At 57.7% G+C, this 13,604-nt stretch overlaps 1 protein-coding gene and 1 long non-coding RNA gene across 5 annotated transcripts in view; one reads left to right on the forward strand and one right to left on the reverse strand.

Moving 5' to 3' along the window:
• The window catches only part of LOC121035522 (uncharacterized), a 107,535-nt gene that overhangs the window by 81,814 nt on the left and 12,117 nt on the right, over positions 1-13,604 (forward strand). For both annotated transcript variants that reach the window (XR_005792927.1, XR_005792928.1), the window contains 3 exons: positions 6,288-6,415; positions 7,397-7,497; positions 8,474-8,674. This is a non-coding gene — a long non-coding RNA (uncharacterized LOC121035522). The remainder of the gene's footprint in view (positions 1-6,287; positions 6,416-7,396; positions 7,498-8,473; positions 8,675-13,604) is intronic.
• NECTIN1 (nectin cell adhesion molecule 1) overlaps positions 1-13,604 on the reverse strand; it is a 93,886-nt gene that overhangs the window by 6,478 nt on the left and 73,804 nt on the right. Inside the window, exons 6-9 of one of the 3 annotated variants that reach the window (XM_040483317.1) lie at positions 4,587-4,734; positions 3,518-3,593; positions 2,937-3,053; positions 2,222-2,657 (exon numbers count right to left, since the gene is read on the reverse strand). In XM_040483317.1, coding sequence (XP_040339251.1) covers positions 2,331-2,657; positions 2,937-3,053; positions 3,518-3,593; positions 4,587-4,734 — 668 coding nt within the window. In that variant the 3' untranslated portion in view covers positions 2,222-2,330. Of the gene's footprint in view, positions 1-2,221; positions 2,658-2,936; positions 3,054-3,188; positions 3,300-3,517; positions 3,594-4,586; positions 4,735-13,604 lie in introns of those variants that run through there. The other 2 variants (XM_040483319.1, XM_040483320.1) reach the window with 2 other exon arrangements.

The following is a 13,604-nucleotide window of genomic DNA, read 5'->3' on the forward strand; positions in this document are numbered from 1 at the left end:
ACAGTAGTTTCAGAACTCCGTCCCTCCAAAGGTCGTTGTGTCCAGTCTTCTGCTCTGAGCCTGGGCTTTGTCTCTCCTTCGAGACAAGGCAATGTCTCCTCCTCTTGGCTCTCCTAGAGTTCGTGGCTCTGCTCTGGAGCCTCTGGGAGGCCTTCCTGAGTTCTAGCCTCCGGAGCCACCAAGCTCTTCAAATGGTACCTGCCACGTGAGTAGACTCCTAGCCCAGGAACCTTGATAGAAATTGAGGGCTGTGCTGCCATCTTGGTCAGTGCCCTTGGGTGTGTGTGCAGCACGGGGACTGGGCCGCCCAGGCTCTAGTTGCTGGGCCCCTGGACCCCCTGCAGCCCTCTCTCTCTCCTCCCCAGCCCTGCTTCTGCGAACAGTGCATGCTCTCTGCCTGGCTCCCTCTCACCACTTGTTGGGAAGGAGAATTGATGACGACATCAATAATGTGACTTGTATACAAGCTGCACTGCCAACAGGCCAGAGCGCCGGGGATAAATCCTCTCCCGGCCCGGTAATTGCTCTGTGAGCCAAAAGGAATTACACTTCTTTTGGCGACAACACCACTGCCTCCCCGGGACACCAGAGTTGACCTCCCTACGCCACCCTACAGGCCATTCTCGTGCGCACGCATCCACCCCAGTGCCCTAGTCGCGTGGCCTCTGGGTTCGGGACCGTAGATGTCCCCATCATCTGGCCCCGTCTGCGCCGTGGCTGATGGGTAGAGGTTGGCTCGCTCTGTTCTGTGTCCCAAGTGGTCTTGTTGTGTTTCTTGAATGCACAAGCTCAGTCGGGGTTTCCTTCAATCCGATATGAGCAGAGGCCGGGGAGGGAGGGCTAGAAGGGAGGGGACAGGGTCGGAGCCACGTGCCGAGGCCTGGAGCTTATAGGAGAGAGGTTGCAGGGGGGAGTGTGATTGGGGGTGCGGGGCCGAGGCGGGCTGTCCTGGGGTGAGGGGCTTGTACGAGAGAGGGCGTGTGTGTGTGTAAGTGTGTAAGTGTGTGTGTAAGTGTGCTTTGTGGGGGGCTGAGGTGGTGGGGCTGTCCTTGAGCTGTCCGGCCCCTCCTGTGCCCCCAGGGAGGGCTCTGCGTGCCAGGCTGAGGGGGCAGCAGTCAGAGCCCAGGACTGGGAAGTCGTTAGTGGGGACTGGGGCCAGCCAGCTGCAGCTGTCCCGTTACATCACAGCGATTTTTATGCCGAGCCTGGGCCCCTCTTCAGGGGATCCCGTTGGAGGCTTCCGTGACTTTCTAAATCACTAGCCTCTCCCCCCCTGTGCCTCAGCCCTCCCCCCACCCCCATTTCTGCTTATTTCCCTCCCTCCCCCCTTCTCTGTCCATCCAGGGCTCTGACAAGTTTACGGATCCTTGGCTAGGGCCTGAGCTGAGGAGCGAGGCTGATTTGGAGAATCCTAAACAGGGCATGGCTTTCTCCTTTCTGGAAATATCAGGGTCCCTGCACTCCCTCCTACCTTAACCATGCTCAGGCCTGGGAAGAATGTCCTTTCTCACCGTCCGGAGGAAGGGGTGGGTGAGCTGAATCTCTGTGTTTATTGGGTGGCCCAAAGTGACACCCAATACTGAACTCAGAACGCCAGACCCGAGCTCTCAGGGGCTGGCTTGTGTGCTCTCTGGGTCCCTGGAGCTGAGGGACAGCCAGGCAGTAGAGCTGGGCATTCTGTTTCAGACAGGAAGCCTGGGGCTGAAGGATGCTCTGCATCAGCTGGTTCCCACCCGGAGGCTCCGCAAGTCTCGAGGCTCCTGCTTTTAGGTGAACTCCCCACCGGTCTGCTCATCCTAGTGGCTGCTGCGTGGTTAGGGCCTGGACTTGGGAGCCAGAGGACCAGGGGTTTGAATAATGCTTTTCCCAGTGCTCTCTGGGTGATGTTGGACAAACCTCGCAACTCCACTGAGCCTCAGTTTCCTCCTCTAGAAAATGGGGCGATAACAGGACTTAACAACGTAGGTTGTTTTGAGGGTTGAACAGAATAGTGTTTGGAACCTCTCCACATAGCAACTGCTCACGCCGCCATTATGATCCCTTCTGTTGGAACTGACAGGACCATGCAGTGCAGCCTGGGACACAGGGTTGGGCGTGCACCCTCACTTGGGAAGGGGCTGTCTAGCTGCTGTCTAAGGAGCGGATTTTGTGTCCCCAGTGTGTCCTAGCTCGCTTCCAAATCTCTAGGCTGGTTGAGGAACAATAAATGGCTGGGGGTCTCCTTACCCCCTGCATAGAATCAGAGGGTAGGGGCTAGGTTGGTCCTCTGGGCTTGGCATCCTGGGAACGCTACCCCCACCAGGGGCTGGATTTGGCATCTCAAGATGGGCTCACTTTGGCTCTCCCAGCCGAGAGGGAGGATGGCTGTGCCCTGAAGACAAAGGCCTGGTTCTCCCACCAGTGCCAGGAGAGAATGTGTTATCTTTGGGCCCAGGTGGTCTGGCCTGGGTCTCTGGGCTGGTGCCGTCTAGGGGCCGCCCCAGCCCCCATGTCTGCTGAAAGGCAGAAGCTGTGGGCAGAGATGGCAGCCATTCAAGTGGACGCCGGCCCTCTGAGCGGCTGGGAGTGGGGCCAGGGGGAGGGGCCGCTGCTGGCTTTTGGGTGGTCGTTGGCAGGACGGAGGACTGGGGTGCAGGACGCAGAGATGGAGGGCGGGGCTTGGGGGAGAGAGAGTTGGGCTTCAGGTTGGGGTTCCACCCCACTGGGAGCCCCACTCTCCTGCCCTGGTCTGTCAGCATCCGAGACCCCGCTTTGCCCAGGGAACCCGCTGCCACCATGAAGGGCCACCCCTCCCCTCCCTAGTGGGCTGACCTGTGCCCTCCCTGCCCCAGCTCCTGGGCTTCCTCTGCCCTCTTTCCCTCTAGGCAGCTGGGCTCGTGGCCAGGCTGAATGGAGCTGGGTTTGGGGAACCCTCCCGGAGGTTCGGTGGTCCTTACCGAGGGGCAGTAGGAGGGGGAGGTTCCCAGGTCATAGTAGGGGGTCTGCAGGACCAGCTGTTGCATTTCTTTTTCTTCCGGCTGCACCTGCTGCTTCCCTGGCTCCAGGTGGAGAATCTGGAAGAGAAGGAGGCCAGCGGCTGGCTACCCGGCCTATTCCCTGCACCCTGCTCCCTGCAGCCATCTTGGACCCCCCCCCAGTCTGGTTCCCATGCATCCCCATCCTGGCACTCACCACGCTCGTGGCTGTCTGGGAGGCACAAGTGATCAGCACAGGGACAGGCATCTGCTGGGTACTTGATTTTTTTTGTTTTTAATGAATGAATGCACCGAGCAGTGGAGGAAGAGCTTCCCCTGTGGGCCCTGGGCAGGGAGGGAGGATCCTAGTTTGTCATTTCTGTAGGGGGAGGGGAAAGCCTGGGCCACGGCCTCTCACCCAGGCCTGGCCTTTTGGGAACTGGCCAGGGCTAGCACCGTGCTGGGGACTGGTTAGAGGCCCATGCATGTGGGAGGGCTCTGCCTTCAGGTGGCCATCTCCCAGTTTTCCTCCCCAGCCCCCCATTCCAGGGCCGCAGGCCCACCTGGATGTCCTCAGGTGCAAGGTGGCTCTGCCTGCGGTGGGGAGGCTCCAGCTTCTGGGAGGAGGGCATTGAAGTCCTGGGGGAACAGAATAAGGCTCACATAGGGGATTCTGTTCCAGGCAGGCCATCTGACAGTCCTGGTCCCTGACGGCCCCCCAGTGCTCTGCTCCCAGGCAGCTTCCCAGATGGTCTGAGCTTGGGGTGCGGTTACTCAGCATAGCTGGGTGGAGGCTGAGAGTGCCCCTCCTATCTCCCTGGGCATCTCTGCCCCCAGCCCAGCCTGTCCCTCCCTCCAGCCCGGGTGTGGGAACCGTGTGAGACTCCGGTGTCCTGGCCTGGAGGACAGTGGGAAATCCCGAGGATGCATTTGGGCTACGACCAGGGTGACGGGAGCAAGACCTCAAGTGCAAAGCTTATGGGGGCCCCAGAAGTCTCGGTCATCACGATAAATAATAGTTGAATACAATATATTTAAAAATAAAATTAATGCAAAAAAGTCCAAGACGAACAAAATACCAGCATTTTAAAATAAGGTAGGAGAAGGGCGCCTGGGTGGTTTCGCTGGTTAAGTGTCTGCTTTTGGCTCAGGTCACCATCTCATGGTTGGTGAGTTCAAGCCCTACCTTGGACTCTGTGCTGTCAGCACAGAACCTGCTTTGGATCCTCTGTCCCCCACTTCTCTCTGTCCTTCCCCCTCTCATGTGCGTGCGTGTGTGTGCTCGCTCTCTCTCTCAAAAATAAAAATACTTGAAAAAAAATAACATAAAAGTTTAAAAAGTAGGATTAGTATTACTGATTTTTCCTTTCACCTCATGCTCCAAAATAGCTTGCATGATACTATTTCTGATCCTGTCTTTACTTAACATGTTGACATTCCGTTCATCATGGACTTTTGCCTTCACCCTTTGTCAGCGGCTGGGGTAAACGTGTGTAAAGCATTTAACCTGTGTGCCTCGTTTCCTCATCTGTAAACCGTGGATTATAATCGCACACCTACTTCTCAGAAAGGGCAGCGGCAGCTGAAAGGGGGCGTCTGGGTGGGCAGATGGGTGGGCTTGCCAACACTCACCCGCCACAGTCCGGCTCCATTTGGTTCTTCTGCTGTCGGTGATGCAGTATGAAGATGGCAAGAGCCACGCCAAGGATGAGGACAATGGCCACGGTACCCCCTAGAAACCTGGCCACATTTCCAGGGTCTTCCTGGGGGAGGGGCTTTTCTAGAGCCGAGAGAGGAAGGTGGAGAGAGAGAGAGGTTGAGAGAGAGAGAGAGAGAGAGAGAAAGAGAGGGAGAGGACTCTCGGAGTCGGAGAGGTGGGCACAAAGCAAGAGAACCAGACCCTGAGGCAATGCCCCAGCCTGGTCCCCCTCCCCCTCCCCTGTCGTGCCCCTCCTCCATCCCGCTCCAGTTCTGGGAGGGGCTGGCCCAGTTAGGGTGGGGTAGACCTCCTACTCTGGCTCCCCAGGGCCCCATAATCTCAGACTCTGATCTGGGGATCTGGGGCATGGAGATGGGGGTGGGGGGTGGGGAGCCAGGGCAGGCAGAGGGGTGCTCAGAGATGGGGGTCCCCACCCCCTAATTCTATCTCTGGCCCTGCAGGGAAGATTCCTGTTGAGGAGTTTAATTTTCTTCCCCTCCCTACCCAATTAAACAAGCAAATGAACTAATTGGTGCTTTGCCCTCCCAGCTCTGGAGAGGGAGGGAGGACTGAAGGCAAGGCAGAAACGCCGAGATTGCAGGGGGACCCTGGGTTGGTGGCAAACCAAGTTTGTCCAGCGTGGAAGCTGAAGAACTCAGAGGGCCTCCGTCTAAGCCCCGGGGGCTGTCTGGACATACCTGGCTGTTCTCCCAGGAGCATTAGCCCCACGGTCAGGAGTGGGGCTGGGGTGCAGGAGCTCCTCACCACCTGCTCTGTGGTGGGTGGGGCAAATCAATCTCTCTGGGCCTGGGAAAGCAAGGCGTCCTGGGGGCTTGTGAAGGTTTGTTGACTGATTTCCCAGCCTGAGCCAGAGCCACTGGCTGTCCCTGAGGGCAAAGACGCCACGGGGCTGCTGGAAAGGCGTCTATGGCAGGAAAGTGGGGAGCACACGCTGCTTTCTGGCCCGGCTCTGCTGCCCCAGGTTGGCATGCAAGGCCACGGCCACGCCAGGCTTTCTTTTCCCTCCCTCCGCTGGGCTCCATTTCTCACCTCTGACCCTTACATCATGCAGGGAGGAAGGGACTGGTGGGAAAATCATAAATGCTTCCTCCCCTCTTTCCTCCCTGCACCGTATTATATATAATTAAACACAAGAGCACCTGAATAGGGATGCTAAATTGCAGTTTGCAATAAACATCACGGAGCCAATTTTCCTGAAGCGGGATTGACAAGCACCCGCCTCTCTCTGCTCCATCCCAGTGCCCTGACTGAGGCGGTGCCCGGGGGAGACCTCAGCACCAGCCTGGCTCCCAGCGAGTCTGCAGCCCCTCTCTGGCTGGGCTCCTGTCCATCCCCAGCCGGTGGGCTGTGGCCCCATTGGGAGGGCAGTGTCTGTGTGTATCATGGGGACTCCAGACACCCTGGACCCTGTGCCAGCACCGTCTCTTCTTGACTGTCACAGCCCCCTGGGTGGGGATAACTGCCATCAGTTAAACAAACCTGCCCCCTTTGCTCCAAACCGTAGCATCTTAGTACCCACCCCACCCTCCTTCCTGGCCTTTCTTCTTTATCCTCAAACCTTCCTGCTTCCTCCCCTGCCGTCTTCCAACTCTGCTTCTCCTTTGGTTTTGCAGGCACTTCTTTGCTCCTCTGCTGCGTTCCAGGCACTGTTCTGGTGCCGGGCAACAGAGAGGCACAGGCCCTGCCTCTGAACGCCGCTGGGTCCCACTCATCTTCCTTCTGCCTCGTGGACAGTTCGCAAGTACGGCTGCGCCTCCCTGGCTCCCTGTGCCGCCCCGCCGGTCCACACCGCCAGCATCCCCTGAGCTGCGGACCTAGCCTCCCTGCTCCCAGTCTTGTCCCCTCTGAGCCCTTCTCCACCCTGAGCCTGAGTGATCTTTCTAAAATCAAAACTCATCAGGCCACATCCCTGCTTAAAACTTTCCAAGAGGCCCTCGTGGCCCCAGCGAAGTGTCTGAGCTTCAAGGCTTTGACCTGGACCCTGATCATTCTGGAGGAGGTGACTCAGTGCTTCCCATGGCTCGGCTTGTGCAGCCCACCCAGGCTACTTGCAGTTCCCAGTGGCGGTGGTGAAGTGGGGGGTGGGGGAGTGGGGGTGGGGGTGGGGTGGGGGGGCGTGTCCCCTGCTCCCTCTCTCCACCAAGCTCTTTCTCTCATGCACCCTCCTCGCCAGGCCAACCAGTCCTCTGGGGGAACCCTCCCTTCTCCTTCGCTGGAATGGGTGTCTTCCTTTTCTGATATGACCATGAATGCGTGTCTGGTTAGCCTCTGTCCCCCTAGTCCTCTGCACGGCACCTAGTATGTGGGAAGTTCTCCGGAAGGGTTGACCAATCAGTCAATGCTCGCTTGAACAAAGGCAGCTGGCAGTTTCTGAGCCCGCCTGTCCCTTGGAATCTCCGCTCCCACCAGGGGGTACAGAGGCTTCAGCCCCTCTGCACTGGACCTGGGAATTCTCTTTCTGGGGGCACAACCCGAACCTATCTCCCCGTTTCCTCTCCGCACAGCGGAGGCAGGCTGGCACTTCAAAGGACTGGGTGGGCAGAGCAGTGGGGGAAATGAACAAAGAGGCATTAGCACAGGTACCGGGTCTGGCTCACACGGTTCAGGTTTCTCTCCTCCCACAGCCAGCTCACCATGGGGCTTGGGGGCAACCCCGTGGGGGAATGCGGGCAGGAGGGAGAGACAGTTTCACATCGGCCCTGCCTCGGCTCCCTGCTTCCAGGTGACCTCCCCCTGGAACTCTGGAGCCACTTTAGCAGAAGAGGGAGGCAGCTGTCCTTCTAAGGGGCCTTCTGTCGTGCTTACAGTACAGACAACAACATGGTAAGTGAGATTGTGAACGCGCCAGTGTGCGCATCGGGGAAAGGATCATAATGGGTGGGATGCTGTGGGCAAGGCCTCAAAGGTGCCAGGACCCAGCTGCCCTCTCTGCATGTCCCACCCTCACAAAATTGGAGTGCAAGATCCCAAGAGCCCCTGGGCCCTGCCTGATCCCCCTGGAGGGTGCCCCCCTGGTGGAAGAAATAATAGCAGAGGAAGAGTGAGAAATGGAGACTAAGGAAAGACAAGGAGAAGAGATTGGCCTCAAGTCTGGGCCCGGCACCTGGGCTGATGTGGGGTTGGCTTGATCCTCACATCAAGCCTGTAAAATTAGATAAATGTTACTCTCAAGGAGGAAAACAAGACTCAGAGAGGTTAAGTAATTTGCTCAAGGTCACCCAGCCAGTCAGTGGCAGGGTGGGCACCAGAACCTGCATCTGTCTGACATTCCCTGATGAGGCTGCGGGTCTTCTTAGTAATCCTGGTCCCTCGTATGGCAAGAAGCGGTTCCCCCATCCCCCTCGGCAGACACATCCCTACCGACCCCCTCGCCTTGGGTTGCTTTGTGTCTGAGCCTCCCCTTGACAGCTGTGAGGTGGGGGCCCAGCCCTGGCCCCAGCTGGAGCCCTGGCACTGAGCCCTCAGACATTCTCTGGTTACACCGGGACGAATCCATCCCCCAGCCCCAGCTCCACAGGCTTGAGGGCAGGGCTGGTCACCTACAGGCAGCCGGGCCTGGCTGGGGCTGGAGTGCAGGGCCTGGGAGAGGGGGGGATCAGTGTGCGAGGGAGGAGGATCCGGAGAGCATCTCCTGGGAGGCGGGCTGGGTGCTGGGCTGAGGCTGGTTGTGTTGGCCTTATCCTACTGAGAAAGCTCACAGAGGTCAAGTTGGTTGTCCAGAGTCCCACAGCCAGGAACGCCACAGCTGGAATCGGACAAGGTCGACTTCTGAAATCCCTCTTTCTCCTTTTGTCCGCAGGGCCTGGTGTCTCTGTGACCCAGGAGCCCCTCCCCAGGCAGCGCCTGCCCTCGCCCTGGCTCAGGCCCCAAGGACCACCTGCCTCTGGCCTGTATCTAGGGCCACGCCAGTGACATCTCCAAGCCTCCGTGTTCTCACCTGTCACATGGTGACATCACACCTGGCTTTCCTGCCCTCTGACTGAGCAAGTGAAATCCCCAGGTAGGACATAAACACAGACCTAGATTCCAGTCTGGGGGGCTGCAGGCCAGGGACGGTCAGGGGCTTCTTGGCTCTTCTTCAAACCAGATCTGCCCTCCGCCCTGAGGCCCCAGGGTGGGGAGTGTGAGGAGCTCGGATCCCACCCAATGTTCAATAATCTGACTCTCAGCCAGATCTCAGCGGTCCTGAACACCCGCCCTAGGTCAGTGACTTTACAGCTTGCTCGCTTGCTCCGCCCACTGCCCCTCCTTCAGTTCAATAAACTTGTCCCGAGCACCTTCTATGGTGCCAAGCGCTGTGACAGGTGCTGGGGGGCTTGCCCCTGGCTCGGGGGGGAGTCAGAAATGTACACAAATAAGCACCGTCTTTTGTGATTCCTCAAAACAAGTCTGTCCAAGGCCCAGGACAGGTGTAGAGAAGAGAGTGATTAGCTCCGGGAGTTCATGGCTTCACACAGGAGGGGCCTTTTGAGCAGGGTTTTGAAAGCGTACGAGGAGTTTACCAGGAGAAAAGGAGACAAGAATTGAAGGCAGCGCGAGGAGCGGTGCAGGGACACGTGTGTGAAACGTGGGCTGTATGAAGGAAATTCCAAGGACTGGATCTGCTGGGAAATGGGATGCAAGGGGAGACGGGCAGGACAGGAATCTGGGGCAGGGGTGGAGGCAGACCCCACTCAGAGGTTTAGATTTTACCCGGAAGTGATGTAGCACCTTCTCTCCTGCTCCCCCTGCCTGGGGACAGAAACACTGCCTTCTCAGGAGCTGGACTGACCAGGGCTCCCTTGTGGTTGCCTCTTAATGAGCCTCTCGGGGCAGCACCCGGCCCTTCTGCTCACAGAGCTGTCCTGGGGGGGGGGGGCACCCTCAGCATCCTGTGACGCAGGCACAACAGGTGTTTCTGGGGGACCAGGAGTTTAGAGGAGGCTGGTGTCTGGATTTGGCCCCAGTGCCCCAAGGTAGGACAGGCCGGTGGAGGAGGGGCTGTTTATACTGCCTAGGGCCTGCCTGGTGGGTCAGAGTCCATCTGGCTATTTCCCCAGCCCAGGTGTGCAGGAGTGGCTCCTTCCCGATGGCCAGAGGCGGGTGGCAAGGGCTTGAGCAAGGGCGCTCTGGACCACTCTCCCCTCTCGGGAGGGTCTGAAGGCCCCCCAGCAGTCTCATGGGTACCCCGCATTTCTAAGTGCCAGACGGAGGCAGGGCTCCCAAGATCCGTTTTAATCTTGTCGCCGTACAGAATATCAACTGTGAGAATACAGGTCCTGATCCACAGGCGATAGGGGGCTTCTGACTGCACAGGCCAGGGCACCACTGAGCCTGGGACAGTGAGGGGCAGGGAGCTTCTGGCACAGCCCTCTGCACTAGGGAACCAGCACTGGTATCCCTGTAGCCCTGTGGCCTTGGCATCGAGACCAAGCTCCCAGCCTGCCCTCCAGGGCCCCGCATGAACTCCCTGCCGGGCCGCACATCCCTTCGCACAGCCTGGTTGTGCGTTCCGGCTTGCTCCAGCTCTCTGCGTCTTTTTCTCTTTTCAATTCTTCCTTCCTGGGACTCCTGGGTGGTTGCTGTAGTGCCCCACTTGGAGATTGTGGAAATCTCCTCCCCTTTGCCCGGGAGCAGACGTATCCCTCTCTTCTCCAGTTCGGCCCCTACGGGAGGCATTTTCCTCTGACCCAGGGAGGTGAGGGAACCCACCCAGAGGCCTGGAACTGATGTAGCCAGCCAGTGGTTACCTTGGACTCAGCCAGGCCTCTGCCTTGGCCTTCCCTTGGGCTATAGAGGCAGGAGGCCTGGCCCGTTAGCTTATAGCCTGAGGTGGCCCTCGGCTGGTGCTGGGGTTGAAGCTGGGGGAGTCCTCCGCCTGTCTCTTCCCTGGGGTGGGCTCCGGGTCGCTCCCTCTGCCTTGGACTGCGTTGCACTTCAGCCCTGTATCTGCCCTGGTGTGTATCAGGATTAGCGCAAATAGCCTTTTCTCTTCGGCCACAGAATTTGCTAGGTTCTGAACCCAGGTGGCGGTCCCTTTGCGGTCACCTTCTTCAGACCTCCTAGTTGGAGCCTGGAGGCTCCAGGTTGTCGTAGCCCTCCCTCTTGTCTCCCTCGCGCCTGACTTCCGTTCCGCCTGTCTCGAGCAGACGCAGATTATGGAAGGTGCTCGGCACAGTGATTGGCACATAGTTGGCATGTAATACGTGGTCAGTAGTTTTGTTATTAGTATTCAATAAATGTAAATTGATGGTGATGATGTTGTTGCTGACGGTGATGTTGGTGCTGATAATGACAGTGATGATGTTGGTCCCTGGAAGCTTGGCGTCTTTACCCAAACCCCATGGGCCCTGTTACCCCCGAGGCCACACTGGCGTATCACTTTTATCGTACGCATGCACTTTTACTTCAATGATCTCATTTGAGCCTCCACCCCTTTGCCTCTGTTGCCAGGTGGGTAAGTGGAGGCTCAGAGAAATTTAGGAAAATGCTCAGGGTCACGCAGCTCACTGGTGATGGATATGGGACAGGAACCCAGGCATCCCCTTCCTCATGGCAGTGCTCTGACCCGCCCCCTCGAGGACCCTGACTGGGGCCTTTTTCCTGCCCTCTGCTGCCTCCATTTCTAGGTATATCTGCGGAGGAAGACAGGCCAGCTGTCTTGAGTTTGCCGCTTACGTAGCTGTATAATCTTGGGCAATTATGAAACCTTCTGAGCCTCAGTGTCTTCACCTGTAAAATGGGAATAACAGGGTTGCTGTCAGGTGTAAGTGAGGTAATGGATGTTCAGGCCCTTAGCCGGTGCCTGTGCTTACTTACTGCTAGGAAGCTTTGTTTCTAGGAGGGCAGGGACATGTCTGCTCCTTGGGCAAATCCCAGGCAGCCGGGGCTCCGACCTCTGCTCTAATCCTGCCTGTTGGCCTCTTAGCCTTGCCCTCAGCTTTCCCTATACTTTGCCAGTTGTGACCCACAGACCCCAACTTGCGTAGGGCCGTGCGCGGGCTCTAGGACAAGGGGTCAGGGCCTCCCACTCTGGGTGAGCATGTGCAGTGTGAGAGACTATGGCACTCTGCACACCATGTTCGGCCATCTGGAATGTTCTCCCCCGTGTCACCAGGCCTCCCAGCCCCTCCCACCGGCTCTTCACACCTTGAGTTGTCATTAGGAGAAAAAAGGATCCTGAAGAGGCTCACTTTCCCAGAAGCTCACCCCCACCACAGGGTTTGTCAGAGCCGCCTCCAAGGTCAGGACCAGCTGGAGAGAGTTACTGAGATTTCACGCACATTCCTAGGGGGAGGAGGACTATCTCTCTGATGGGGATCCTGCCAGGCAGGGACCTGACCCCCATCCCTCTCTGAGGGAGGGGATGAGTGAGGGGTATGCAGCCAGGGGGTAGGGCTGGGGGCACAGGGAAACCATTTATCTGCCTCCACCCCACAGGGCATGGTCGGTCTGCGGTGTAAGTGGTGGTGGGGAGGGCGGGGGTAAGAAACAGTCTGACTGCCCCCTCCCCCACTCCAAAATACACACTACCCCGGGTCTCAGAAACAGCCTGTCCTCTGAGCCCCCTGCTGCCCGTTCAAGGGGGCCCATCACTCCCTCCCGGTCTTGGTGGTACCCAAGGAATTCCTCACCCACCCCACGAGGCCCAGGGCTTCCCCCGTGTGGATTGAGGATGGCCTGTGAAGGGCTGTACCTCTTACAGGCTCTTCTCTTCCTGATGACCCTCTCAACAGGCCCTGACTTTGGGGTGGGGGTGGGGGTCCTCGACCCCCTCTCCCCATGCCACGTGGCCCTGCCAGCCTGAACTTCTTGCCACGCCAATTACTACCCGTAGGGCCAGGTCATTCTGTCACTTTATTCCACTGGGACAAGCTGAGCATTTTTCAAAAGGAACGTTACTAGGAAAATAAGAACAGGCAGGCAATAGGGACCCCTGGGTGGCTCAGTCGGTTAGGCGCCTGACTTCTGACTGCGGCTCAGGTCATGATCTCACCCTTCTCGAGAGTTGGAGCCCCACATCGGGCTCTGTGCTGACAACTCAGAGCCTGGAGCCTGCTTCAGATTCTGTCTCCCTCCCTCTCTCTGCCCCTCCCCCGCTTGCACTCCGTCACTCCATCTCTCTTTCTCAAAAATAAATAAACATTAAAAAAAAAAAAAAAGAACAGGCAATATAAGAACACAGGAGTGGCCAAGTTCACGGAGAAGCTATTTCTTCTCCTAATGTAATTTGTCATCCAGCCACAGACTCACTAGGAATGTCCGAAGGTCAAGTGCTGCTGGCAGAAAGCTTGGGCTTCCCTGGAAGGAAGTGAGGTCCCTGTCATTGGAGGTGTTCTAGCAGGGCCCTGATGGCGCCTTGGTGGGAGGTGATTTTGAAAGGTCAGTACATAAGGAGGATTCTTTACATCCACACTGAACTTCAGGGTTTACGTAGGGCTTTCAGCTGTTTTCTGATGTCTTTGGTATAATCCTAGAAAATAGAATATGGACCACTGTCACTGTTTTACAGGTAAGAAAACTGAGGCCTAAGAGAAAAGTGGCTTTTTCAAAGGTGCCTCGAGGTAGTGACCACCCTGGCTGGGATTCACATGGGGAGGCCCCTGGGGTACAGCTGCTTCAGCTTCAGGCCCCACCCCGCTCCTGTTCTGCCCCCACCAAACTGGAGGTAAGGGTGGCCCACATTTGCAAGGTACTTAGGAGGTGGCCAGAGGTGATTCTGGAATTAATGGCCTTCAGCAGGGACAGTGGAGGCCTCACTTCCCCCAAAGGGCATATTAGCATGACAGACTGGGGTGGGGATGGGGGTCTCAAGGCTCCTAGGAGGGGCTAGGAGGGCAGGGGACCAGAAAGGGTAGAACTCCCAAAACAAAGGCAGGAAGCCGAGGGGCAGTCTCCCTGGGGGTGATGAGTGTTGATGGTCTAGCAGTCTGTCCATCCCAGGCAGGGGG

Source organism: Herpailurus yagouaroundi, unplaced genomic scaffold, assembly GCF_014898765.1.
Source record: "Herpailurus yagouaroundi ecotype Mexico unplaced genomic scaffold, PumYag 161, whole genome shotgun sequence".
NCBI classification, from domain to species: Eukaryota; Metazoa; Chordata; class Mammalia; order Carnivora; family Felidae; genus Herpailurus; species Herpailurus yagouaroundi.